General features: G+C 41.1%; 1 protein-coding gene across 1 annotated transcript in view; it reads left to right on the forward strand.

Annotated features, from left to right (window-relative positions):
* The window catches only part of si:ch211-220i18.4 (SRSF protein kinase 2), an 87,919-nt gene that overhangs the window by 59,753 nt on the left and 2,193 nt on the right, over positions 1 to 25,973 (forward strand). Inside the window, exons 10-11 of the mRNA XM_051921089.1 lie at positions 5,747 to 5,816; positions 10,554 to 10,646. Of these exons, the coding sequence (XP_051777049.1) occupies positions 5,747 to 5,816; positions 10,554 to 10,646 (163 nt within the window). The remainder of the gene's footprint in view (positions 1 to 5,746; positions 5,817 to 10,553; positions 10,647 to 25,973) is intronic.

Below are 25,973 nucleotides of genomic sequence, written 5' to 3' on the forward strand. Positions count from 1 at the left end.
TCCCAATTCCAAGTCCACCTTTTCCATGGTCAGAAGGGCTTTTCAGGGTAGGGCAGGACCTTCTTCTGATGGGATTAGTTTTTCACACCAGGAGGTGGTGTAAAGTCGTTGTTTGAAGTGGGCCGGTATGAACTGGTACTCAGTACTGGAATTTCCCTTGTGGCGGACGGCCAGAGCCCTTACCTTGCCCTGAGTATGGAAGGACCTGGGGAGAGAGTATTTGCAAGACTGTTTCTCCCCCGAACCGACAGAGGGCAGCCCCCCTTGGCTTGCAGCGGGGCAACAGGTTGTAAGCATGGAAGCTCAACCCTGCTGGGACCCGTGGCCACTACCAGGGGACGCCTGAACTTTTACAGGGCCCTATTTGGTAGCATTTCTGCCACACCCAGAAATGCTGCTGGAACAAGCTCATTGGGCACATGGAGTCCTTCCGGGTGCCCTATAAAAGGAGCCAGTTACCACCATGGCCAGAGAATGGCCATTTTCTGAATGGCCAGAGTCGGGAGGATGAGGACAAAGCCCAAGGAGAAGTGGAGGCGGAAGGACTGGCGGCCAAAGGGACCATGTTGTGCTCTGTGTCTTGTGTGCTGTGGAAGGCAACACAGTGTAAATAAACCGGTGTTGTGTGCCTAACCAATGTCCTGCCTGTCTGTGTTGGGATCGGGTGGCTGTACGTGCCCTGGGCTTTCACACCCTGTTCCTCTTATTTAATGCATGCGTACAGCCAGTTTGCACCACATTAGCAACCCTTACTTATAACAACGACAACATTACATCCATTTGCACCTGCAAGGAGGGCCATCTCAGAGGTTTCTGTATCATATTTGCAAATTGGGGTGTCTTCAGACCTCTGAGAGGACATAAACCCCCACCCACTACCCTGTAGTTCTTTTTTTTCCACTTCAGGCACTGGGTGTTTATTACCAGAGGACCTCTGTAATATTAGCCCCATCTGAATCGCTCAAATGACGGAATTTTATTGACATGTTGATTCGCACTGGACTAGTTTAACCTGAGGTTATTTTTTACAGACTTTTTATAGAAGGTAACCTTTACTGACACATGAACGTGTGGTCCATAAAACGTTATGGACATGAGAGATTAAGACAGGGCTAAAACTACAGAGGTCCTCTGGTAATAATTAAATTAACCCATGTACTGGTGATCCCATCATCTGAGAATGTCAAGTTATGCAAGTAGAAATTGCTGGGAATGTCAAATTAGACGACTCTGTAACAACTTGACTAGCACAATTTCAGTTACAAAGTATCGTGAGCTTGATACTTTTTCTGAAAGCCAATAATATGGTACCCAATGGAGCCATTCCAAAGTCCCACGTAAAGGCTTTACAGATATTGTGAGTTCTGCCATAATCTGGACTCTTTTTTTTTTACATTCTATCGTGGTACATAAAACACAGGACATCAGACAGCCGAGCCTCTCTTCTGTTCATCAAGTTCAAAAGACTCATATTCCTTATTCCTCGTAGCTGAATTTTATGCATTGTTCTTCCAGGTGAACGCTCATTGTTTTTTTTTTAGCTCTCACGTGCACACAAAACCCACCCCTAGGACTTAAGACAAAATCAAGCCTGAATAATTTTTCTGGGTGATCGCAGACTGGTTGGAATGAGTCACTGGGTATGTCATACTACAGAACTGCAAAATCAGGGGATTGTGATGTGACTGACTCAGGTATATATGACTAGATAACCCCTGCGGCTCCACTCGCGTACTAATGAAACAGGACAAACTTTAAAAATCAATAAGCATAAAAGGTATCGCTAGATAAGCGGAGGAAAGGTCCACTCCAAAACGTGGAAAGCGATTCGAACAGAGGCTGGCGCGTGAGTGAGGAGGGCCACTCCTGATGTCACACTTCCCCTTCCCCTCGGCCCACAGCCTCTGTCTCGGATTCACATGAATAAATCTCTCCTGCAAGCGAACTATGATACTTAGCGCGATGAGAGAAGTCGCAAAATCAACTGGAATGTTCAAGCAAATTACAGAAAAGAACCCAATCTAAATCCATTAAGTAGTTCTCTCGTGAAAAGCAGATAGACATACAGATGTTGGATTTTATATACTGTATATATAGAGAGAAGTCTGCTACTGAAAATCACTGAAAGAGTTGTGTAATGTGTGTGGAACATGACTTGGACACAGGCAGGCAGACATGTTTGAGTCACCCCACACACATTTATTTTGGTGCTCCACATTTACACAAGGGCTCAATAGTCCCCAAAGTGCTGGCCACAACCCAATGCCTTTTCCTTCTTCAGGCCGCCTCCTCTTCTCTCTTCCAGACCTCGTCCATCTTCCACCTGACTCTAGTCACAATATGAAGGGAGTCGGCCCCTTTTATATTCCCCCAGATGTGCTCCAGGTGTGTTCCGGCAGTCTTCCACCGACACGCCCCAGTGTGGCGGAAGTGCTGGCTGCATCCCCAGAAGCACTCCGGGTGTCCCTGCTCCTCTTCCCCCCAGCACATCCAGGTGTGGCGGAAGTGCTGAGGTCCAGGGCTCCAAAGGCATAGGGGCACAGGGTTTAGCTTCAAAGCTCTGTACCCGTGGGCCCCAAAGGTACCAGGGCGGTCGCCCCCACATGGTCTGGGGAAGGTGTAAGCCCTCCTCTGGTCCTCCTGAGCATCCCAGCCGGGTCGCCCCCCCCAGCCATCTCCGACATGTGACAGGTCCTTAAGTTAGTGTGCCTATCTGTGCCCAGCTATTGGCCCAAGTACCCCCAACCACTGTACCAGCTTTCCCAACTCTCCTTTATTTTTTAAATTGACCTAGGAATAATTATTTCCAGGGATTCTAGAGATTGTATGTTAAGTTGGCATCTGTGGCCACCCCATCCAAGATGAGACACGACCCACTGAAATTCTGCCCCTCATTAACTTCATATTTCATATCCTTTGGAACTGGCACACAATCTAAGGACTTTTCTTTCCGTCTTATGTTTACTACTTTAACATTTCTGGGTGAATTTATTCATGTTTCTCATATTGGACAAAGAGTCTGTTTTATGTTTAAAAGAGTTGGAGAACCAGATGGTGATCTCTGGTAAAGGATTATTCGTTTGCACAAGCAATAAATTGAAACAAGAGCATCTTTGCAGAGGTGAGTGAGCCCACCTAGCAAACTGCCTCCATGATGGCTGGCAGAGGGTTATATTTCTTCAGGGTAGGAGGAGGTGAAACCAGAAGAGACCCCACAGATCTTTGACATTCCAGTTAGGTCAAAAGTCGGATGTGAGAATGACATCACACCTGACTTGACCGCATTCCAGTAACACATTCAGAAAAGCAATATGGATGCCTCCAGGAAAACCTTTGTTATGCTTGCTTTTATAAATACCTGTCGATAAGAACACATTATGCGGTATTTTGCACATCCAAACTAACGAGATCACACAAGTCCTTTGAATGTCTCCTCCTCATGTGTGTGAGACGATACTTACAAATTAATAAAGACATCTGAATATGGCAGAGTAAAATCTCTTTATTACAATACATTACAATACAATACAATACAATTTATTTTTGTATAGCCCAAAATCACACAAGAAGTGCCACAATGGGCTTTAACAGGCCCTGCCTCTTGACAGCCCCCCCAGTCTTGACTCTCTAAGAAGACAAGAAAAAACTCCCAAAAACCCCTTGTAGGGAAAAAATGGAAGAAACCTTGGGAAAGGAAGTTCAAAAATGAGACCCCATTCCAGGTAGGTTGGGTGTGCAGTGGGTGTCAAAAAGAAGGGGGGGGGGGCAATACAATACAATACACAGAACAGAACAAATACTCAATACAGTATAAAAATAAAAATTAAAAGTATGGAGCAGAATTTAACAGTAGATGATATCACATAATATGATTTGGATTTGTTCAGAGTCCTGGAGACCTCAGCCATCAAGCTGCCTCCCCCTATTGGCCATTCCACAGCTGAAACAGTGCTGGGCCCGCCAATCCGATGAAAGGACCCCTCTACCCCATGATTCCTGTGATCCTCCATCAGGGATGACTTTACCTTAGGCAGGCAAAACAACTTGAACACTTATTATATATCAGCGGAAAAGTGATAATATCAAATTCAAGTGTGCAGGCTCAGATTTTCTCTGTCTACATAAATTTAATTATTTTTGTCCAAATGAGTACATTAGAGGGTCAGCTCAAGTTGGACGGTTGGGAGACAAAGTCAGAGAGGTGAGATTGCGTTGGTTTGGACATGTGAGGAGGAGAGATGCTGGGTATATTGGGAGAAGGATAGAGCTGACAGGGAAGAGGAAAAGAGGAAGGCCTAAGCAAAGGTTTATGGATGTGGTGAGAGAGGACATGCAGGTGATTGGTGTAACAGAACAGGATACGGAGGACAGAAAGATATGGAAGAAGATGATCAGCTGTGGCGACCCCTAACAGGAGCACCTGAAAATAGATGAAGATTCAAGGAAGTTTAATATTAGATTTTTTCTTCATTTTGGTCTCACCCTTAAATCATTACAGATGTGAAAAATAACACATCATTTTTCTTAGTTTATTTGTGTCATTAAAATTAGCTATTGAGATTTAATTATATTCTCTTGTCTTTCATTATGAGAAGCGTCCTAGGTTAGAATAATAATGACTGTTAGGTTTAGGTTAGGTTAGGTTTCTTTATTTAGTCATGTTTACACAGGAAAACATGAAATTTGCCTTCTCAGTTGCATCTAATAACAGGTAACAGACAGCATGAAATAAAACAGACAAATAGAAATAAGAAAGGTTAAGGTAAGGCAGTTAGATAAAACATATTTATACCAAAAAAAAAAAAAAGGTAACAGGATATATATCAAAACCTTAAACATTATCTCCGATATTTCTTATTGAAAAGTCGTATGGCATTAGGAAGAAAGGAGTTTCTGGAGCGATTTGTGTGGGTTTTCAAAGCAACTATCCTTCCTGATTTACTGAAGTTTAGTTCTACATGTAATGGATGTCTGTCATCAGTTGAGATGATTTCCAGTTTCTTAGCATTGCCCTCTGACACACACTAGTCAAATCATCTACATCAGCCCCAATAACTTTAGCTGCATACTTTGTAATCTGCTGGAGCTTTTTTGAGTTTTGGTTTGTCAGACTATTAAACCAGGCAATGAAACTGAAAGTGATCATGGACTGGATCATACTACGATAGAAGGACAACATGAGGTCCTTGTCTACTTTAAATAGTTTGAGTTTATGGAGGAGAAATGAGCGCTGGTTGCACTTAGAAAATAATTTTTTTGTATTTGTATTCCAGTTAAGATTGTTACAAGGTAAGGAAGCATATTATGTAATTTTTATAAGACACGGAGGACAAAGTGATGACAAAGTGCTGTCAACACCAAGCCTCTTAAATTCATCAATATGTCATCTCCTAAAGTGACAGTTTGAACGTTGTACAATGCACACTAGTTGGCTTGTAATGCTGTCAGGGTGTAGATGTCAGCATATTGAACATGTCACAGGGTCAGTGGATCTGCAAAATGATTTCAGTAAAAAACTAAATTCAATTTTTCTTCAGCCCAGCACCCAGAGTTAAAATCCTGCACCCAATCGTTGTCTATGAGGGGGCTGCATATACCCCCATGTCTGTGTGGGTTTTCCACTCATAGCCCTAAGGATGCGTGGATAGGAGTAACGGGACAGCATATTGAAATGACGTGTTTGCTGTGAAAGTAAGCCAGCCATGATCTTCCATGCCTTTCATAACTTGTTTTCTTGCTGTTTCAGGCATTTGAACTGGTGACAGGGAATCCCTTGTTTGAACCCAGGGTTGGTAAAAACATATCAGTGGAGGAAGGTGAGTAGAGAGAAAATGCAAAATAAATGCATGCTTGGCACATTTACTGTAATGAGGGCTAGAAGGCTCTCTCAACAAGACTAGCAAAAATCGAGATCATGTTCTGTTAATCCTGAATGTTTTCGACATTGTGCAGGCCGTGTGTGGTTGTCATGAGCCAGGGTGGAGTAATGACAACACTTGTGAGCCTTCTTATTAAATCAAAAAAACATGTGGGATACCTGAAGGGTATTGAAACAGTCGCTGAGAACATTATTAACCGCACCTCATTTGGGATCTTGAGGTGGTTCGTCATGCTGTGGGTGTGCATAACCCAAATTATTCTAATACTGCATAGGGCCTTCTAGTTTTGCTCTCATATCAGCCTCAGTTTTTCAAGGCATGGATTCCACAAGATGCTGGAAACCTGGTTCATGTTGACATAATTGCATCACACAATTTCTGTACATTCAATTTACCGCCCTCCAACATATCTGAATATGTTAACCTATTTAAATAGGAAATTAAAATGACGTACAGAGAAAAATTAAAATAAATTTTGCATAGATTTATTCATAAATAGAGAAACAGGAATAATTTTTCACATATAATTATTTATCAGCATCAACTAGACAAGCATATAGTATAGACGCACTGATAAGCCGTGTTCTGATTTTTAGTTTAATATAATTACGCTGTGAAAATCAAAACCAGTGCAGTGTACAAGTGATAGGTGGGGATGTTTTCTGCGCAGACCAAGAACGCATTCGGATTGATAACGAAACAAAATTATAAATTGTAAGTTAGTTGTTTATCTTTCTACAAATTATTATCAGTGTAATGTTTCTGTTTATTTTTGTTATTGCCTCATAATTTGAACTGTTGTGTCTGATGTCGTCACAGAAGGACAGTCTGAAAATTACTTTGAAGCATTTGTGGATAAAAATCAGAGAATTTTACTTTTTTCATTCATGAGCTATATTTTTCCAAACCCTGCTGCTTACACAGAAAATGTATTAAGCCTTTTGTCCAATAATGCCGCCCCCAAAAATGTGCTGCCCGGGGAGAGTCGCCCCCTCCGCCCACCAATAGCTACGCCACTGGTTCTACCAGATCCCAAAGGTGTTCTAATGAATTTAGATGTGTTGACTGGAAAGCCCACTGACAAACACTGAACTCATCGCCATGTTCATCAAACCAGTTTGAGACGACTTTTGCTTTGTGACATAGTGCATCATCGTGCTGGAAGTAGCCACTAGAAGAAGGTAAATTGTGGCCATGAAGGGATGCACATGTTTAGCAACAATACTCAAATAGGCCGTGGCATTCAAGTGAGGATTGATTGTTATTAATGGGTCCAAAGTGTGCCAAGAAAACATTTCACACACCATTATACCTTCACCACCAGCCTGGACTGTTGACACAAGGCAGAATGGTGCACGGGTTCATGAGGTTGGCCCCAAATTCTGCTGTTGTTATGTCATATAGTGATGCAATAGTCAAAATGACAGAAAGATACCATAGAAGGCAGAAATCCTTCTGTAGCTGCGTTCATCCAGAATTACCAAACTTGTGTAGCTTTTAGTTTGCTTCCTAGGATGATTCAAGCACCAGTGTGACGTGTGATCAAATAATTCCACAGACAAAAATATCTTCATTTTAAAAGTTTTAGTAAAATTTCAAAGCAAAACAGAGAAAAGCCAAGCAAAATGACACCTTTTATTGGCTAACTAGAAAGATTACAATATGCAAGCTTTCGAGGCAACTCAGGCCCCTTCTTCAGGCAAGATGTTTACATCAGGGGCCTGAGTTGCCTCGAAAGCTTGCATATTGTAATCTTTCTAGTTAGCCAATAAAAGGTGTCATTTTGCTTGGCTTTTCTCTACATTCATAATGGCTAACACGGTACAACACCCTAGTACTAAAGCAAAACAGAGAAGTTAGGAGCACACGCTGATATAGTGCATTGCATTGTGAGGTTTTTTTATGGTGTCTGAAGTGCCAATTCTGCCACCAACCCCTGGGTTTTTCCCTGCAGGCCTTACATGCAGGGCTAGATGCAGATTAACGTCATACCCAGGATGGAGCAATTGCAGGTTAAGGGCCTCGCTCAAGGGCCCAACGAAGTCACTTTTGGCGTTTTACGGAATTCGAACCGGCAACCTTCCGACTGTCAGTGCAGATCCCTATCCTTAGAGCCACCACTCCGCCAGTTCTATTTATGGCTTATAAATCTTGTTTCATTTCTCTAAGTTTGGTCATACAGTCGTACTTAAGGCACATTATGCAAGTTAATCACGTAAGCACGGTGAGTAAACTGTATGCCATCTCCTGTTTGCAACATATTTAATAGTCCATGCTAGCAGTAAAACTGATTCATAACTGGCTTATTTAGCACTCTGTTCTTCAGATATAGCTAGGATCGTTCTATAAGACTATATCATATCCTAGTAATTATGAGAATCTGAAATTCAATAGAAAGTAAGCAAACCCTATGCAATACATTTAACATTAAACATTAGCTTTCTAAGATTGGCTCTCACTACGTCTCACAGACGTGGGGCCAAGCATCTGCAATGTCTGTGTGTGTCTCTTCTGTCCCAGTGCTCATTATAATGTATAAATAAATCATAGGCTTCAGGTAACTTGTGCTGCCGAGCTTCTGAATTGATAACAGCAATTTTACCTTCCAACTTTATGCCAGTATCAAGTCTTCTGTTCAGTTTCCTTTTCCACAAATTATTTTATGGATTTTCACAATTCATGAGTAGAAATGGGAAACTGCAACCCGGAACAGTGTCTGGACTGAAGGATGGGTTTTTAGGAAGAAACCCTGAGGGTGTAGTCTTGTTAGTAGCAGAGTTCACATCTCTTTATTATAAAGTTTTTAATGAGTTGTCTGTATATGTGTATTATCGCTTGAGAGTCACGTCTGACCCCACGAGGTTATGTCTTATCAAACCCATTTTGCTTAGGATATTGAACATGGTGTCAACTTCCATTGTTATGCAGATGACACCCAACTCTATACAGTGGAACCTCGGGTCATGACCGTAATTCGTTCCAAAACCGATTTGGTCGTGACCCAAAGTAATTTCCCCCATAGGACTGTACGTAAATGCAATTAATCCGTTCCGAACTGTACAAGCTGTATGTAAATATATATTTTTTTAAAGATTTTTAAGCACAAAAATAGTTAATTATACAGTAGAATGCACAGTGTAATAGTAAGCTAAATGTTTACTTACTTCTTCTGCTTGGGCTCTCTCGCTCGCTCACTCTCTCTCTCTCTCTCTCTCTCACTCGCTCTCTCTCTCTCTCTCACTCGCACACTCACTCTCTGTCTCTCTCGTTCGCTCTCTCTCACTCGCTCTCACTCTCTCTCTGTCTCTCTCACTCGCTCGTGCTCTCTCTCTCTCACTCGCACACTCGCACTCTCGCTGTCTGTCTCTCTCTCTCTCTCTCACTCGCTCTCTCTCTCTCTCTCTCACTCGCACACTCGCACTCTCACTCTCTGTCTCTCTCGTTCGCTCTCTCTCACTCGCTCTCACTCTCTCTCTGTCTCTCTCACTCGCTCGTGCTCTCTCTCTCTCACTCGCACACTCGCACTCTCGCTGTCTGTCTCTCTCTCTCTCTCTCTCACTCGCTCTCTCTCTCTCTCTCTCACTCGCACACTCGCACTCTCGCTCTCTGTCTCTCTCGTTCGCTCTCTCTCACTCGCTCTCACTCTCTCTCTGTCTCTCTCACTCGCTCGTGCTCTCTCTCTCTCACTCGCACACTCGCACTCTCGCTCTCTGTCTCTCTCGCTCGCGCTCTCTCTCTCTCGCTCGCTTGCGCTCTCTCTCTCTCTCGCTCACGCTCTCTCTCTCACTCGCTCTCTCACTCTCTGTCTCTCTTGCTCGCTCACGCTCTCTCTCTCTCTCTCACTCGCTCTCGCTCACTCTCTCTCTCACTCCCTCGCACTCTCGCTCTCTCTCTGTCTCTCTCACTCGCTCGCACTCTCCCTCTCTCTCGTTCTCGTTCTCTCTCTCTCTCTCTCTCTCACTCACTCGTTCGCTGCACAGGGAATGCACAGGGAGAGACTGAACACGTGCGGAAATCATTGGCGCGTACGAACTGGAAGGGAAACTGGCTTGTTCGTTACCTGAGTGTGTGGTCGTGAACAGATGCAAAAGTTTGGCGAACTTTTTGGTCATAACCCAATTTGTACGTGGTCCGAGACATTCGTGACCTCAGGTTCCACTGTACATCTGTACTACGTCATAACACAAGTGCATTCATTCAGTTAGTAGACTGTCTGACTTCTGTTATAATTTTTTTTTTTTTAAATTAAATGAAAAGAAAACTGAAATCCTTTTTGTTGGGAGGCATTCAGGAGGAATCCATATCAGATTCCTCAACCATTAGTTCAACTGAGCTAAAAATGTTTTGCTGCTGATTTCCATTTGTACTCAGCATCTGATGCTTTTCGTTTCAGTGTCCAACAATAGTTGGTCAGCATTGATGGAGTCCACTTGCCCTGATTTCACTTTTCCATCATTTCAATGCCCTGGTGAAACAATTCACCAAATTCATTAAAGACTACACCAAGATTAGCAGGGAAGAAGTTCATTAACCCCGAAAGCCATTCTAGCCTTTCAAAATTTCCAACAACTGTCATAAAAAAATAGAAGAAAATACAAATAAATGTTATGCAAATGTTCAGATAGTGGAGTGCCATTTTATTCACTGTGCTATTTCTCTGTCTTAAACTTTCAGATCATCTCGCTCATATCATACAATTACTGGGGAAAATTCCAGTGAAAGTGGCGCTGTCTGGGAGATACTCCAAGGAATACTTCAACCAGCATGGTAAGAATTTTACAGTTCCATTAAAAAGAGAATTGTGTTTCTTAAAATCAGCCTTCACCAGTTCTCTGCTACACTGGACTCCACCACTGTCAATTAGCAAACAAACATGTAAGCTTTATTTTGCATAGCGCCTATCTAATGTCGACATCATCCAAAGTTGTTTAGCAATACAGGAAGGTAATTCCAGTTGTAAAATGATCATCACCATTATTATATTCAATCAGCTCATTTGGATGAGAGTCCTGGTAATAACATGCCAACCTAGACTGCATTATAAATGCTCAGTACAAAGCACGAAAGTCCTGACAGTTTCAAAAATGCCCACTAGAGGGGAAACACCATCAAAAAACCCCAGCTAGACACAAAAAGAGCCTCAAAGAATCTTTATAAAATAAAAGATTTATTTTTAACAAGCTTTCTGAAATAAAAGCAAGCTCGACAGAGCACAAAAGGCAAAGGAAATACGTGAAGCAATAAGATAATCCAAAGCAAACAAAGGCCTAAAACCGTACAACCAAAACAAAGTAAAAAAAAAAAAACAGAGCATAGGGTCAAAGATCCAGCAATCATAATAACCGCAGAAGAATCGCAGAACTCATGAAACACTCCCAAGAACATTCCAGATGAACCACCAGGAAATCTGGGAGACCCTCCAAAATTATTGGGTGCAGGGCAGTTCCTGGTGGTAATTGGCACGTGACCCTGCCCCTTGGGGAACTCCCCACAAAATACACAGAACATGACATAAGTATAGAGAACAAATTACATAATAAATTACATAAAGTAAATTTAACTTAAAACAATGACCCAAAAGTGAACAAAAAATACATAAAACAAGGATATGAACCCCTGAAATATAACAGACTGATCTGGCCGCCTTATCCTCAGCAGCTTCTTCTAACACACCTTGGGGAATACCCAGATGCTCCCAGGCCAGTTGAGAGATATAATCATTCCCACATGCCTTGGGTCAACCCTGGTTCTTCTCCCACCAGGCCATGCCTTGTACCCCTCTTGTGGAACAAATCAGCATTCCAAGTACATAGAGCCCGGTCATACTCAGTTTGAAAAAGCCATCATGTGGATTCACCAAACATATGGTAAAGAATGAAGGTTGCTGATGACAGACAAGTGTGGGACAGTTCCAGAAATACATTCGTGGAAAGATTCTTAAACTGAAGCATGAACAAAAGAAGTGAGCTAGAGGTGAGAACTGAGAGCACAACCTTATAATTAACCGATGCAGATCTCAAAAAGCGTATGAAATTGCTAATCACTAGGTCATTTTAGCTTGGCTCACGGGCAGATCATATACTACACACAGTGCCATCCACAGAGAGCACAATCATGAAGTGCTTGTCGAATGCCCAGTGTGGGCTGGATGGTCTTTTGGCCTTGGAAACCATTCAGATTTGTTTTTTTTTTCTTTTCTTCAGCTTAACTGAAGTTTTCTTTTTTTTGTTTTTTTTTTTTCTGTGTTCCAGGCACTCTGACCTTAACACAGGACTCACCTGTAGAGACTTACATTATGATATTGTATATAAGGACACACTAAGCTTCTTCTAATTATGTATCTATGTTTTATAAGATCGTATGGATTTATTTGTGTTTTCTTTGTTACTTTTTCATTAATATTCTTACCTAACCTTATTTGCTTTTTCTTTTCTTGTAACTCTCTCTTTGATATCTTGTAAAGCACTTTGAGCAACATTCTTTGTATGAAAATGGGCTATAGAAATAAGTGTTATTGTTGTTTTTGAATCCATATTACAGGGTGATATAAATAGTGGTGAGGATTCAGTTTCATGAATCACTGATAAAAGCCACCACACGAAAATATCATCCTACTGTGTAAATTAACAAAACTCACACCCATCCCGCTTAGAGGACCGGAGGAAGTCCTTCAGTATTCAGGTGTGTGTGGAGCAAATCAAGATAAAGGCAAAGTCCTAGATCTTCCATATTGTTTCATTTCACCATAATATGTGTTTACATTTTTGTGAGAAAGGGAAGACCTCTGTTTGCCACCCTAACCCATAGCACACTGACAGATACTGTATGTCAGACATAGTGGGCTTCTTAATTCAGTTAAGTTCAGCTTATTCTGATAGTTCATACATTCATTTCAAAATCTACAGCTCTGTAAGTATTACATGTTGCCTGAAGAAACGGCCTGAGCTGCCTCGAAAGCTTGCATTATGTAATCTTTTTAGTTAACCAATAAAAGGTGTCATTTTGCTCGACTTCTCATTACATCCATAATGGCTAACACAAAATACCATTTAATATACTGTATGCAGAATAATGCACAAATATATACAACTGTATATTTATTAAGTTTTCTTAATTAAAAATTTCCTAAATACAATGTAACTTGTAAAGTGTGAATATATTCTGCTGATAGAAGCTGATAATGTAGAAGAGAGAAATATTCTTTTAGAGAAAATAAAGCCTTTGGGGGCCAAGGTCATTGGGAAAAATGATGACAAATAAATACAAAAATATAAATATAATAAAGAGAAATCAAATAACTAAGGAAGGGTGATCAAAATAATAAACACAAATATAAAATGAGACTAAAACAGCACAGTACTGTACTCTACAAATATCAAATGTGCACTATACTGCCACCTGCTGGGAGAAAATGTATTTGCAATCATGACACACACTTGTGGCATCTATCTATCTATCTATCTATCTATCTATCTATCTATCATAGAGTGTCTCATCTATCTATCTATCTATCTATCTATCTATCTATCTATCTATCTATCTATCTATCTATCTATCTATCTATCTATCTATCTATCTATCTATCTATCTATCTATCTATCTGTCACACTGTACAGGAACAAGTTGTGGCACTGGACCATGTCTTAAGCCTAACAGAGTACACCAGCACTTCTATAGTGAGAAGTCGTTTACTTAAAGAGAAGAATAACAGCCATTAATCCATTTGTGAATCTGCTCTTTCCAATTCTGGGTCATGGGGGCTGAGGTCTATCTCAGTGGCACCACAAACAAGGCAGAAAAATAAGAACAGGCCATCCACCTGAAGCTATGCCTGTTCAGGCCTGGCCAGTACTTGGATGGGATGCCAATCAGAAAAAAGGTTGGGTTGCTGCCAGGAGGGGTATTAGTGAGGCCAGCACGGGGCACTTACCCTGTGGTCTGTGAGTGGATCCCAATGCCCCAGTGCAGTGACATGGACACTGTGCTGTAAAAATGGTGTCATCCTTTGGGTGAGATGTAAAGCCGAGGTCCTGACTCTCTAGGATTAAAAGATCCCTGGGTATCTTTCAAAAAGAGTAGGGGTTATCCCGATGTCCTGGCTAAATTGCCAGCACAGCCGGGTCCATTCTGAGCCCCTAACCAGCCCCTGGCTCTAATCTCTCTCTCTCGCCACTTCACTACAGAATAGCTAACATGTGGTAGGTGTACTTGTGTAAGAATGGCTGCCGTCACATCATACAGGTGGGTGTTAAACATTAGTGGTGGTTGGAGCGTCTCCTCTTTGTCTATATAAAGCTCTCTGAGTAGTGAGAAATGCACTATATAAATGGAATTAATTATTATTAGAGTCCACTAATGCACATACACGCAAACAAGGACAGTTTGAAATTGAGAAACATAAGCAGACATGGGGGGGACATGCAAACTGTGTGTTAGGGTTCCTCACACACACACACACACACACACACACACACACACACATATAAGGCCAGCTTGTTGACTAGCTCTGGCACATGAAGAGAGCATACAAACTCTGTGTTGGACTCAAACCATGGATGCAGGGTCTGTGAAGACACAGTGCTAAGCCACAATGCTGCTCCCGTTCATGTACTAACATTATGCATTAGAAAAATGCTTGCATACTATATATATATAATTGATTTTAAAAAGTGTTAAACATGTTATATACATACAAGTATGTTGTGAACTATGCTCCCTTTGGATAAAAACACAGTAGATACCAGCCACAGCCTATGACATTTACTGACGTTGTTTGTTGGTTTCATTCAAGCAGAGGCCCCAGGAATGTCCACACCACATTGTCTCATGACAGTGCTGGTCTGTATAACGATGCTGTCTTCATGGAGATGGACTGTTGTGTGCCACTTGGACTGGCAGAATTATCTGATGTATCTTTAGTTGGCTCTGGGGGTCAAAGGAAAGGATAGCGAGGCACTTATTTCTATAGCACATTTTCATATAAGATATGTAGCTCAAAATGCTTTACACGAAGTGAAAAAAAAGAAAGTTACAATTACAGAGGTTAAAAAATACAACAAAATACAAAAATAAAATCTCTAAACTCATTTTTAAGTTTCGATTGATTATTACAATAAGTCTGATGCTATGATCAGATGGCCAGGTAGGACAGAAAAATAAAAAAACTCCAGCTGGCAAAATGCTGAAAAATAACTCTGCAGGGGTTCCAAGGCCAAAAGACCACCCAACCCCTGCTGGACATTAAACAAAACATAACTGTGTGACAGAAGTATATTACTGTTATGATGTACTGGCCTAGAAGACTGGAGTCTCCACATTCCTACCAGCATTACAGACGGCTGCATGGGACTTTGATCAGATGGCATTGGTGCAAAACACAACCGGGGAAAAACAAAAGGAAAGAAAAGGAAAGCTGAGTGTAGTAGAGGTTAATAATGAATGCAAATCTATGAAGTACATGATATTGCAATACATATTAAAATTTATTAGAACTGGTGCAAAAGAAAAAATACAACAAAAAAAAATTAAAAGTGTTTTTTTAAATATTCTGTGGTATTACCCAGGTACGGAAGCTGAAAGAAGATGTGCAATATCGTTATTTTTTTAGATTGTCTCCTCAAGATAACAGACTAATTTTATCGAGATGTGGAGAAAACGAAAATTTGTTTTCTTGAGATAACAGAATAATTTTATGACGGTCTCGAGACAACAAAACTTAACCTTTGGTCCTGGCATCAGGCTCTCTTAGATCACAACGCCTACAGCTGAAGCCTTGCTAACCGTCTTCTTAAATAACGGACCCTAATGTTATTATTTTCTAAACTAAGGCATACACATATTTCAGCCTGCGTCAGCCCATGATTGAGCAAAAACATGAAGTGCTGATCAATGCAGTTCTGCTCTTCTGCCATTTCAAACAGGACATGGCTTCAATAAGCTAAACATTAAACATTAGATACAATTATTTCTTAATTTCGAGAAAGCAAGATCTTTTGTTTTATCGAGATCTCGATAAAATGATTCTGTTATCTCGAATAAACAATTTAATAAAATGACGATATTGCACGTCCACTCTCGGCTTCCATACCCAGGTGTATCTCTATTCCTGATTTTTGGTGCATAGCAGCAAAAGGCCACCTCACCACTTCTTTTATGCTTAGCTCTTGAAATAATACGCAAACCATCATATGAGGATCTAAGAAAATGACTGGGAATATAAGAGGACCTGCACTCCAAAATATAAAGAACAGAATTATTCAGAGCTTAAAAATATAGTTTTTTAAAGTCGATTTTAAAGGATATGGGTAGCCAATTTAATGACGCTAGGCCTGATGTGTTGTGCTCAGATTTTCTTTTACAGTAATCCCTCCTCGATCGCGGGGGGTTGTGTTCCAGAACACCCTGCGAAAGGTGAAAATATGCGAAGTAGAAACCATATGTTTATATGGTTATTTTTATATTGTCATGCTTGGGTCACAGATTTGCACAGAAACACAGGAGGTTGTAGAGAGACAGGAACGTTATTCAAACACTGCAAACAAACATTTGTCTCTTTTTCAAAAGTTTAAACTGTGCTCCATGACAAGACAGAGATGACAGTTCCATCTCACAATTAAAAGGATGCAAACATATCTTCCTCTTCAAAGGAGTGAGCGTCAGGAGCAGAGAATGTCAGAGAGAGAGAGAGAAAAGCAAACAAATCAATAGGGCTGTTTGGCTTTTAAGTATGCGAAGCACCGCTGGACAAAGCAGCTGCAAGGAAGGCGGCAGCTCACACCCCCTCCGTCAGGAGCAGAGAAAGAGAGAGAGAAAGAGAGAGAGAGAGAGAGACAGAGAAAAACAAACAATCAAAAATCAATACGTGCCCTTTGAGGTTTTAAGTATGCGAAGCACCGTGTAGCATGTCGCTTCACGAAGCAGCTGCACAGAAGGGAGCAATGTGAAAGTAATCTTTCAGCATTTTTAGACGAGCGTCCGTATCGTCTAGGTGTGCGAACAGCCCCCCTGCTCAATCCCCCTACGTCAGGATCAGAGAAAGTCAGCGCAAGAGAGAGAGAGAAAAGTAAGTTGGGTAGCTTCTCAGCCATCTGCCAATAGCATCCCTTGTATGAAATCAACTGGGCAAACCAACTGAGGAAGCATGTACCAGAAATTAAAAGACCCATTGTCCGCAGAAATCCGCGAACCAGCAAAAAATCCGCGATATATATTTAAATATGCTTACATCTAAAATCCGTGATAGAGTGAAGCTGCGAAAGTCGAAGCGCGATATAGCGAGGGATTACTGTACTGCTTGAGATTCTTACTACTGGGCTTGGACCGAACTGCAGTTGATTCGTGTCTTTGTAGGTAGTCCTGTTAGGAGTGCGTTAGAGTAATCTATCCATCCATCCATCCATTATCCAACCCGCTATATCCTAATACAGGGTCACGGGGGTCTGCTGGAGCGAATTCCAGCCAATACAGGGTGCAAGGCAGGAAATAAACCCCACCACAGGGCACACACACACCCACACACCAAGCACACACTAGGGACAATTTAGGATCACCAATGCAACTAACCTGCATGTGTTTGGACTGTGGGAGGAAACCCACACAGACACGGGGAGAACATGCAAACTCCACGCAGGGAGGACCCAGGAAGCGAACTAGAGAGAGAGAGAGAGCGCGCGAGCAAGAGAGAGAGAGAGAGAGAGCATGAGCGAAAGAGAGATAGCGAGAGCGAGTGAGAGAGAGAGAGCGTGAGCAAGAGAGAGCGCGAGAGTGCGAGTGAGAGAGAGAGTGCGAGCGAGAGAGAGAGCGCGAGAGAGAGAGAGCGTGAGCAAGCGAGAGAGAGCGAGAGTGCGAGCGTATAAATATTTACATACAGTTCGTACAGTCCGGAACAGATTAATTGTATTTACATACAATCCTATGGGGGAAATTACTTCGGGTCACGACCAAATCGGGTTGCGACCAGAGTTTTGGAATGAATTATGGTTGTGACCCGAGGTTCCACTGTATGTTAATGAAACTGGATAGCGACCCCACCATAGAGACAAGAACCAAACTGTCCATCAAAGACATAATGCACCTAATATCACTTTGCCAAAAAACTCACTTTCATTTCAACGGCAAATATTACACTCAGAAAGAAGGCATGCCAATGGGATCACCGTTATCAGGACTCCTAGCGGAACTGGTAATGCAGCGATTTGAAAACATAGCTTTATCCCAGATTACACCCAAAATTTGGATACGCTATGTAGATGACACATTCGTCATACTAAAAAAGAACCAGCTGAATGAGTTCTACAATCATATCAACACAATATTCCCCGCAATCCAGTTCACAATGGAAAAAGAAATGAACCAACACATCAGCTTCCTGGACATTTACATCAAAAGAAATAATGACGCCACCCTGACCACAAGTGTTTACCGCAAACAATGCTACGCAGACAAGATTCTACACTTCTCCAGCAACCACCCGGTATCTCATAAACGGAGCTGTGTGAAAACCCTATTCAAACGAGTCCACACTCATTATAATACTAAGGAAACAAAAATTAATGAGAGACGCTATCTCTTCCACCTTTTCACCTCAAACGGATACTCAAAAACATTCATTAATCGGAGCTTACACAGACGACGTCAAATGAATCAGCAAACAATCGACTTAAATCGGAACCCCCACCCCACCTGGCACTCACTCCCTTATCACCCCAAGGTGTCAGAAGGTACAGCGTGCATCCTGATCAAGTGGGGCGTCAGAATAGCACACAAACCCATGAACAATCTGCGCACGGTCCTGTTTAATGCTAAAAACAAGAAATCGACAGCAGAAACATGAAACGCAGTTTATAGTATCCCATGCAATTCTTGCTCAGCGGTATACATAGGACAAACTTCAAAAAGAATCTCAACACGTATACAGGAACATCGCAACGCCGTCAGAAGAAAGGACTCACTTTCATTGATCTACACGCATACTAAATCAACAGGACATACATTTAACTGGGACAATGTACAAGTAAAATTTAAGGCCAGTACTAAAAGTGCCAGAGAGCTGGCCAAATATTGGCTATCAAAGGAGAACGCCATCAACAGACACTTGGACATAAATCCAACATATGCAAACTTAAGAAGAACATGTACATAATAAATAAAAAACTATACAACCCCCTTGATCATACGGACTTAGTCACCTCCACCAACCACTTAATGTGTTGCTATATATTGCCTTTGATTCTTGTAAGTCTAAGCATTATCCTCTGATGAAGACCCCTGGTAGGGGTTGAAAGGTCAGGAATAAAAACTACTTTATGATACGTGATTCATTTTTTCTCCCTTCGTGGGTCTCCAGCTGCAAATATATATATATATATATACAGGGTGAGTCAAAATTATGTTAACATTTGAATGCCGGAAACAATTTACTCACAAAACATACTTCATATGTGCAAGATGATTTACAGGAATGTCTCAACCTGTTTGCCATCATGTTCAACACACAAAAGCCAACGAGCAACAGTACCATTTAAAGCCCAGACACACATTTCACAGGGAATAGATGATACCACAGTCTGTATTCTGTCCTTCAGGTCATTGATATCAAATGAACGTTCCTGCTATATACGCAGTCCTTCACCATACCCCATAACCAGAAATCACAGGGTGTCAAACCAGGGGAGTGTAGACGCCATGGCAATGGTTCACTACAACCTATCCATCAACCTGGAAAGGCGTGGTCAAGATAAAAATAATCCATTAGCACTAACATAATTTTGACTCACCCTGTATATAGTGCATAGCCAACTGGAAGTACTTCCAGGTCAAATGGAAATCCCTGAAAGTAAGGATTACTAATCCTGGCAGCTCCCCATGACAGCCCCCATGGAACCCAACAGGGTTGTTCCACAGGACAATATGTCCCAGCATGCCCTGCTGTTGTCCAAGTAGAAATTCCCAACCCAGGGATGCTGCCATCTAGCATATTGGGGAATAAAGGATTAAATCATTGCTGTTCCATTAAATTGGCCTCCTGGCCGGTTAAGAGTTCCTGTTCTCTCCTAGCCGGAAAGCTCATCCATCCATTTTCCTTGCTGGTCTCAGCAACACCTATTCCAACAGCAACCCAAACTTTTCCTAGATGGTCTCCCGTCTCAGTACTGGCCGTGGCCAAACTTGCTTAATTTCAGATGGGTTACATCATAACATCATAACATAACATCTGTCATACCTGCATTTTTATCACTCTTTAATATTGCTTTTTATCAGTATGCTGCTGCTGGAGTATGTGAATTTCCCCTTGGGGATTAATAAAGTATCTATCTATCTATCTATCTATCTATCTATCTATCTATCTATCTATCTATCTATCTATCTATCTATCTATCTATCTATCTATCTATCTATCTATCTACTTATTTTACAGATGTCAGAATGACTTTTCACACGTAAATATACTTTTTTTAATGGGTGATTGATATTGTGATGGTGCAGGCCTCAAAGTTTTCTGGGGAGAAAATAACAAGTGTAGGTTGCATTTAATAGTTATGAAAAAAATACTGTCTTAGCAGATGGCAGTGTGGCCAAGATGTTAAAACAATGGAATGTAAAGCACAGACATGCTCGTTCAGTCCTCACCCCAGTTTGCTGAGTCAAACTTTCCAGTCTTCCAGCTTAGAAATACAGAAAGCATTGTTCTAAACTTAGGAAAACATCACTTTATTTAGAAAATATTTTCAATAGATGCTTATCCCAGTTACATTGAAATGGAAGACAGGGAAAGAAGGTAACCTGTTGCCAGTTTACTACAGTACATTTTTAGGTTCTTTTTATACTTTATTTAAATTGCAGGGCTTAAGTTCACTGGTTGCATGAGTTGAATAGTTTGGATAAAAAAATCACACAATCTATTGAGCATCTTAGCTCATGCATTTTCATATACCCTCTTTACAAGGCATAAGCATTTTGATACTCCTTATAGGACCTGCAGAGAGAGTAGAGTGTAACACACCCGTCTTTACCTTCACAAAAGTGTACAGTGGTCAATTTCCAGGATTCAGGTGTGCTCAGAACAGAAAGAAATTCAATGCTTGCAACTTGCCTCTTGATCAGAAGGCCATCAGTAGTCACATGAAATCTGACCCACGAGAAGAAGCAGCTATACAGAGGAACAAAAGGGAAGGCTGTAAGGTGAGGAGCAAGGTAAAGAAAGAAGGGAGAAACAATAGGGCAAGTAACGGAATGTGAGCAGGTGGAGCACCTGCCACAAGCATGTTTGGCTAGAATGAAGCAAGCACAAAAAAAGATTGAAAAATTAAAAAAATAAATAAAAAAAAATTGTGGTCATGCAAGGGAATCTCAGGCTTACAAAAGAAGAAGTGTTGGCCGTCCCCATTTACTTGAAATCTCAGCACAACGCGAATCCACGATGGCATAGAAAGGAAACAAAAATAGTTGCCACGCAAAGTGAGTGGCTTCCGTTGTTTAGGCTCTCAAGTCCGGTTTAACAGATTTGTAGAGCTCCTTAACTCGGGCCAATACGTCAATTAGTGACAACTTTTTATAGGAGAAACTCTTGTGAGTCCACTATCGCTGTATAAAGTGAATTCCCGACAGACATACTGCTAGTTATGCAGTCCTCCCTGGACATTCTTACAGCATGAGATTCTAGCCTTGTGAAAAAATCCAACAAGCCCAGTTCTAGGATCAGACTCTAATCATCCCACTGCTGTGGATATGCAGACATTGTGCCTCTTTCTTCCATAATCATGGAGTATATTATTGAAGAAAGAGTGAGACTCAACACATTTTTTACTAAATTGGTCTGCTGTTTGCACCTTATGAGTAACGTACACGTATACTCACACATACACACACAACTCGCTCCTATTCGCACAGGTACATATGAGTGATTCGTACACTGCTATTCACTGTATAATATTTCACATAGGATTCCATCCACACAAGTACGTATGAGTGATGGCTACAGTACAACGCCTGTCACTCCTCAGTACTCCACATAAGGATTCACTGTCTTCCTCACTTCAGCACTAACAAGACACATGAAGGCTCATAGACCTTTTGGTTATGTAACGACCAATGGTGTCTGACTTCTGTTATATTTGTTCTTCTTACCGAGATGTGATCTCTCAGCCTTGATAGCACTACTGGGATAAACAAAGTGCAGTTTCCCTCTGAATCAGGTGCCCTAACACTTACTTTATTATTTTAGACACTCGAAAGATAAATGCAAAGCATAGAAATGTAAAAGCAATTTGGTATTTATTAAAATGCAATAATACCAATAGAAGAAGATATAATAGGAAACAGAAATGTCTGCATATACTATATATAGACTTAGACAGCTTGCTGAAAATCAGCAACGTCAATGGCGGATGTTGTCCTGGGTAGCTTTTTGATTCGTAATTGGTGTGATGCATAAGTTATGCTCTCCAACATCCAAATGAAACGGTCTCTCCATCTCCTTCTGATGTGTCTCGGTCTATGATGCTGCTTCCGATGTCATTGCTTCTCAACCCCTCAGACAGGGGGCCATTAATCTTAACAATCACATGTAGGGTTGAGGGACATGTGACATTACACACATTAGACTGGCTAGCTGTCCTGGTGAAAGATGGCTGGGCACAAAATCTCTTACTGCCTCTGTTGTTTTTAGCATTAAGTTATAAAACTTTTTTGATCATTTTTAACTAAAAACATCAAAGGTTCCTTGGATAACAAAACAGATGCAATAAAGTTAAAGTATTAGTATAATAGTGAAAAAAATGTACAAATGTATTTGGGTCATAAATTACCGTATATACTCATGCTTAAGTTCTTCCGTGGATAAGTCGGGGCTTGATTTTACCGTATAATTTCGATATTTTATAATGTTGGTCATATAAGTTGAATGCGGAAAACTCACACTATTGGTCCAAGAGATTATGACATGCTAACGCCCACCTGAGAGAGTAACCATAGATCACACTGCCCTTTATTTTTCTATGTATTGTGTCTATTGTGACCACACGATAATACCCAAACTATTCCGAAGCAATGCTTGCACTGTTTTGTGTTTTTTGTATCTCCCACCCTCATACACCTTTATCGTAAGATCATCCCTTATCTACAATCGAGCGTTTGATCAGATGTAAATATGAAGCTGGTTTTCAATTAAAAGTCGTTGACGTGGCGAAAAAAATTGGTAACTGTGCTGCTGCAACAAAATTTGATGTGTCTGAGAAACTAGTGCGAGATTGGAGGAGGCAAGTAGATGTAAAAAAAAAAAAATTAAGTGTCGTATTTTTGAACGGGCGTATAAGTCGGGGTCTGATTTTATGATCGATTTTTTGGGTTTCAGGACACGGCTTATATGCGAGTATATACGGTATTAGTCCACAAGAGAGGATTCCTTCAATGTAAATTACCCCTGTACATTATTAAGTTAAATTACCTTTAGGGTCCTGCAAATTCTGTTGTAAATGAGTTCCCTTGTAGTTTATCATAGTTCATTTGAGCAAAATTAAAACTTGACATAAGCAGTTTGCAGTTTCAAAAAAAAAATAACCGTTTTTTTCACCAGGCCATAAACGTATAGCAGTGAGGCAGACACGGCTACATTTATATGGCACACTCTGTCTCTTTAGGTAGGGAGGGCATCAGCAATCATGGTGGCATTGTCCAACAAACATGCAACTTATCACCTCTCTCTGGCACAATGAGGAGCAGGCAGGGCCGGATTTTCCTATAAGCTAACTAGGCTTCAGCCTAGGGCCTCAAGATCAAGAGGGGCCTACATTCAAATTGTTAGCAAAATTTTATTATCTCTCATGTAATTTACAAACTTAAAAATGGAAGGTGAAAGAGCCTCATAAGTGGAATAGCCTAGGGCCTCTTTTCATATAAATCCGGCCCTGGGAGCAGGAATGTATTAAAATAGAGAACTTCACTTTATTTGATAGAAAACACAACACAACTTGCTTAATGTGACACAGTGACTAAGTCACCAGACTCTAAACCACAATGTTGTTTGTTCGAGTGATGCCATTGTTTGACCCTGAGTAAGCCCTTTAGCCCTGCTGGTGATGTCACATCCAAAATCAGTTGTACTCTGTATCTGTACATGTGAAGGGCCTTGAGATGACACCTATAGAAAGGTGGTATACATAAAAGGTTGTGTGTCTTTGCTTTCTCAGCTGTAATTAAAACTTGTTTTTTACTCTCCAGCTAATGTCTCTAGCGCTCCACAGAAATGAAAAATCAGTCTATGTGAATTTCTATAGACTGTTGTTTAAGTTTAGGTATAAACAGATTCAGGGGGCTGTGAAATCTCATCCCCTCCAAGTTCTGTCATTATATATGTTGGCATCCAAAATACTAAATAAAGGTGGCAGACTGTTTGACTGAGTAAAAATGTTACCATATAAAATTTTATTTTTTCTATATCACTGCTTGTACACATTGTGATATTTGCTCAGACACCATCAGACAGACACCGCATCTTTATAAACAACATGCTTCTTTATTTTCTCAGTTCTCCAACACAACAACACAGTCCCGCACAACACACTGTGCCTCTAGCCCCAGCCACCTTTCTCCTGGGCCTTTCTCTCTCTTAACGTCCCTGGGCCACCTGTCCTCTTTCTCCAGGAGCTTAGTCCTGCTCCTGCTCCCGACTCCAGCTCTCTGATAGGAGGGAGGCGGCCCCATTTATCCTCACCCGGATTAGCTCCAGGTGCTCTACCTGACGTTACGTCCTGGTGTGGCGGAAGCGTCAGGAGAGCACCCGGAAGCACTCCGGGTGACACTGGAAGGATCGTCTTCCATGGGTGTGGCGGAAGTGAATAAGTCCCGGGCTCCATGAGGCTCGGGGCGTCCCCTGGTGGTGGATACGGGCCACCACGGACTTGAGCCTCCCTGCTCCCCTTCCGTGGCCCTCTTCTGCTCCAGGGCGGTTGCCCCCTCGTGGCCCGGAGGACAAATATGCCACCTCTTGGTCCCTCCAGGCGTCCCGGCCAGGTCTGACCCCCAGCCATGTATGAGAACATACTGTACTCGGTTAAAGTTTCATGTTTTTAAAACTTTAAATAAAAGTGTCTACCCCTAGTTGAATGATTAGAAGTATATAAGGTTTTTACTGACACTTAATAATATTCTTATGTTCAGTCTTGCTGTGCACACATTACAGTAACATCAGCCCACAACAACAATTGTTCCACAGGCAGCCTGACCCCAAATCAAAGAAGCAGGCTTTCCGGCCTGCACAGGCCTAAAATGGGTCTCATGCTTTTAAAGTTCAAAATATCCACAAAAGAGAGAAAGCAGAAAAAACTTAAAAAACCTCTTGCCTACAAAACTAAGCAAAGTTCCTTAATTCTTTAAAGTTTTATTAAAGATGATTAAAAAAAAAGAGAATCAAGGCAGTTAAAAAAAAGTAAAATACATTGTTTTTGCCTAAAAGATAAAAACGAAAGCAAACAAATCCCAGAGTTCCACAACCCAGACAACAGTTCCTGAATCTAACACCACAAATCGAACAATTCAAATAACATAGTACAAAAAAAAATCAAAGAGCAGGAAAACAAATAATAAAATAAAATGCAGTGCCAAAGCTGTTGATCCCACTTCAGCTTTGACTTAAATACCACTGGAGCCAGCTAGTACACCATTTAAGGAAACAAAGGATTGAACCAGCATTCGTTTTTTAGGCTTCTTGAATGACTGCTTATCTATCAAATGAATGGATGAGAGCAGGGTCCACAGTGACACTCTTCTTGGCTGAAGGGACAGGGTAGGACACTGTGTCACTGTTAGTCCTCAAAGGTATTCTCTGGTATGAGTGAAAATAAAATATTTTTTTTTTAAATAAAACAATTTTATTTACAATTTTCGTCTAAATAAAATCGTGGGATGCACATAAACTAATTCATTCAATCAATTAATAGAATAGCTACTTTCATCATAAAATCCAAAAAAAAAAACAGCAACACTGTAACTCCCCACCATGCTAAACAAGTTTCAAAAATTGTTTGAATCAATTAATTTATGTGCACCCCACCATTTTATTTAGTCACATATAACCATGAAAATTGTGGTTAAAGAAAA

Source organism: Erpetoichthys calabaricus, chromosome 18, assembly GCF_900747795.2.
Source record: "Erpetoichthys calabaricus chromosome 18, fErpCal1.3, whole genome shotgun sequence".
Classification (NCBI taxonomy): Eukaryota; Metazoa; Chordata; class Cladistia; order Polypteriformes; family Polypteridae; genus Erpetoichthys; species Erpetoichthys calabaricus.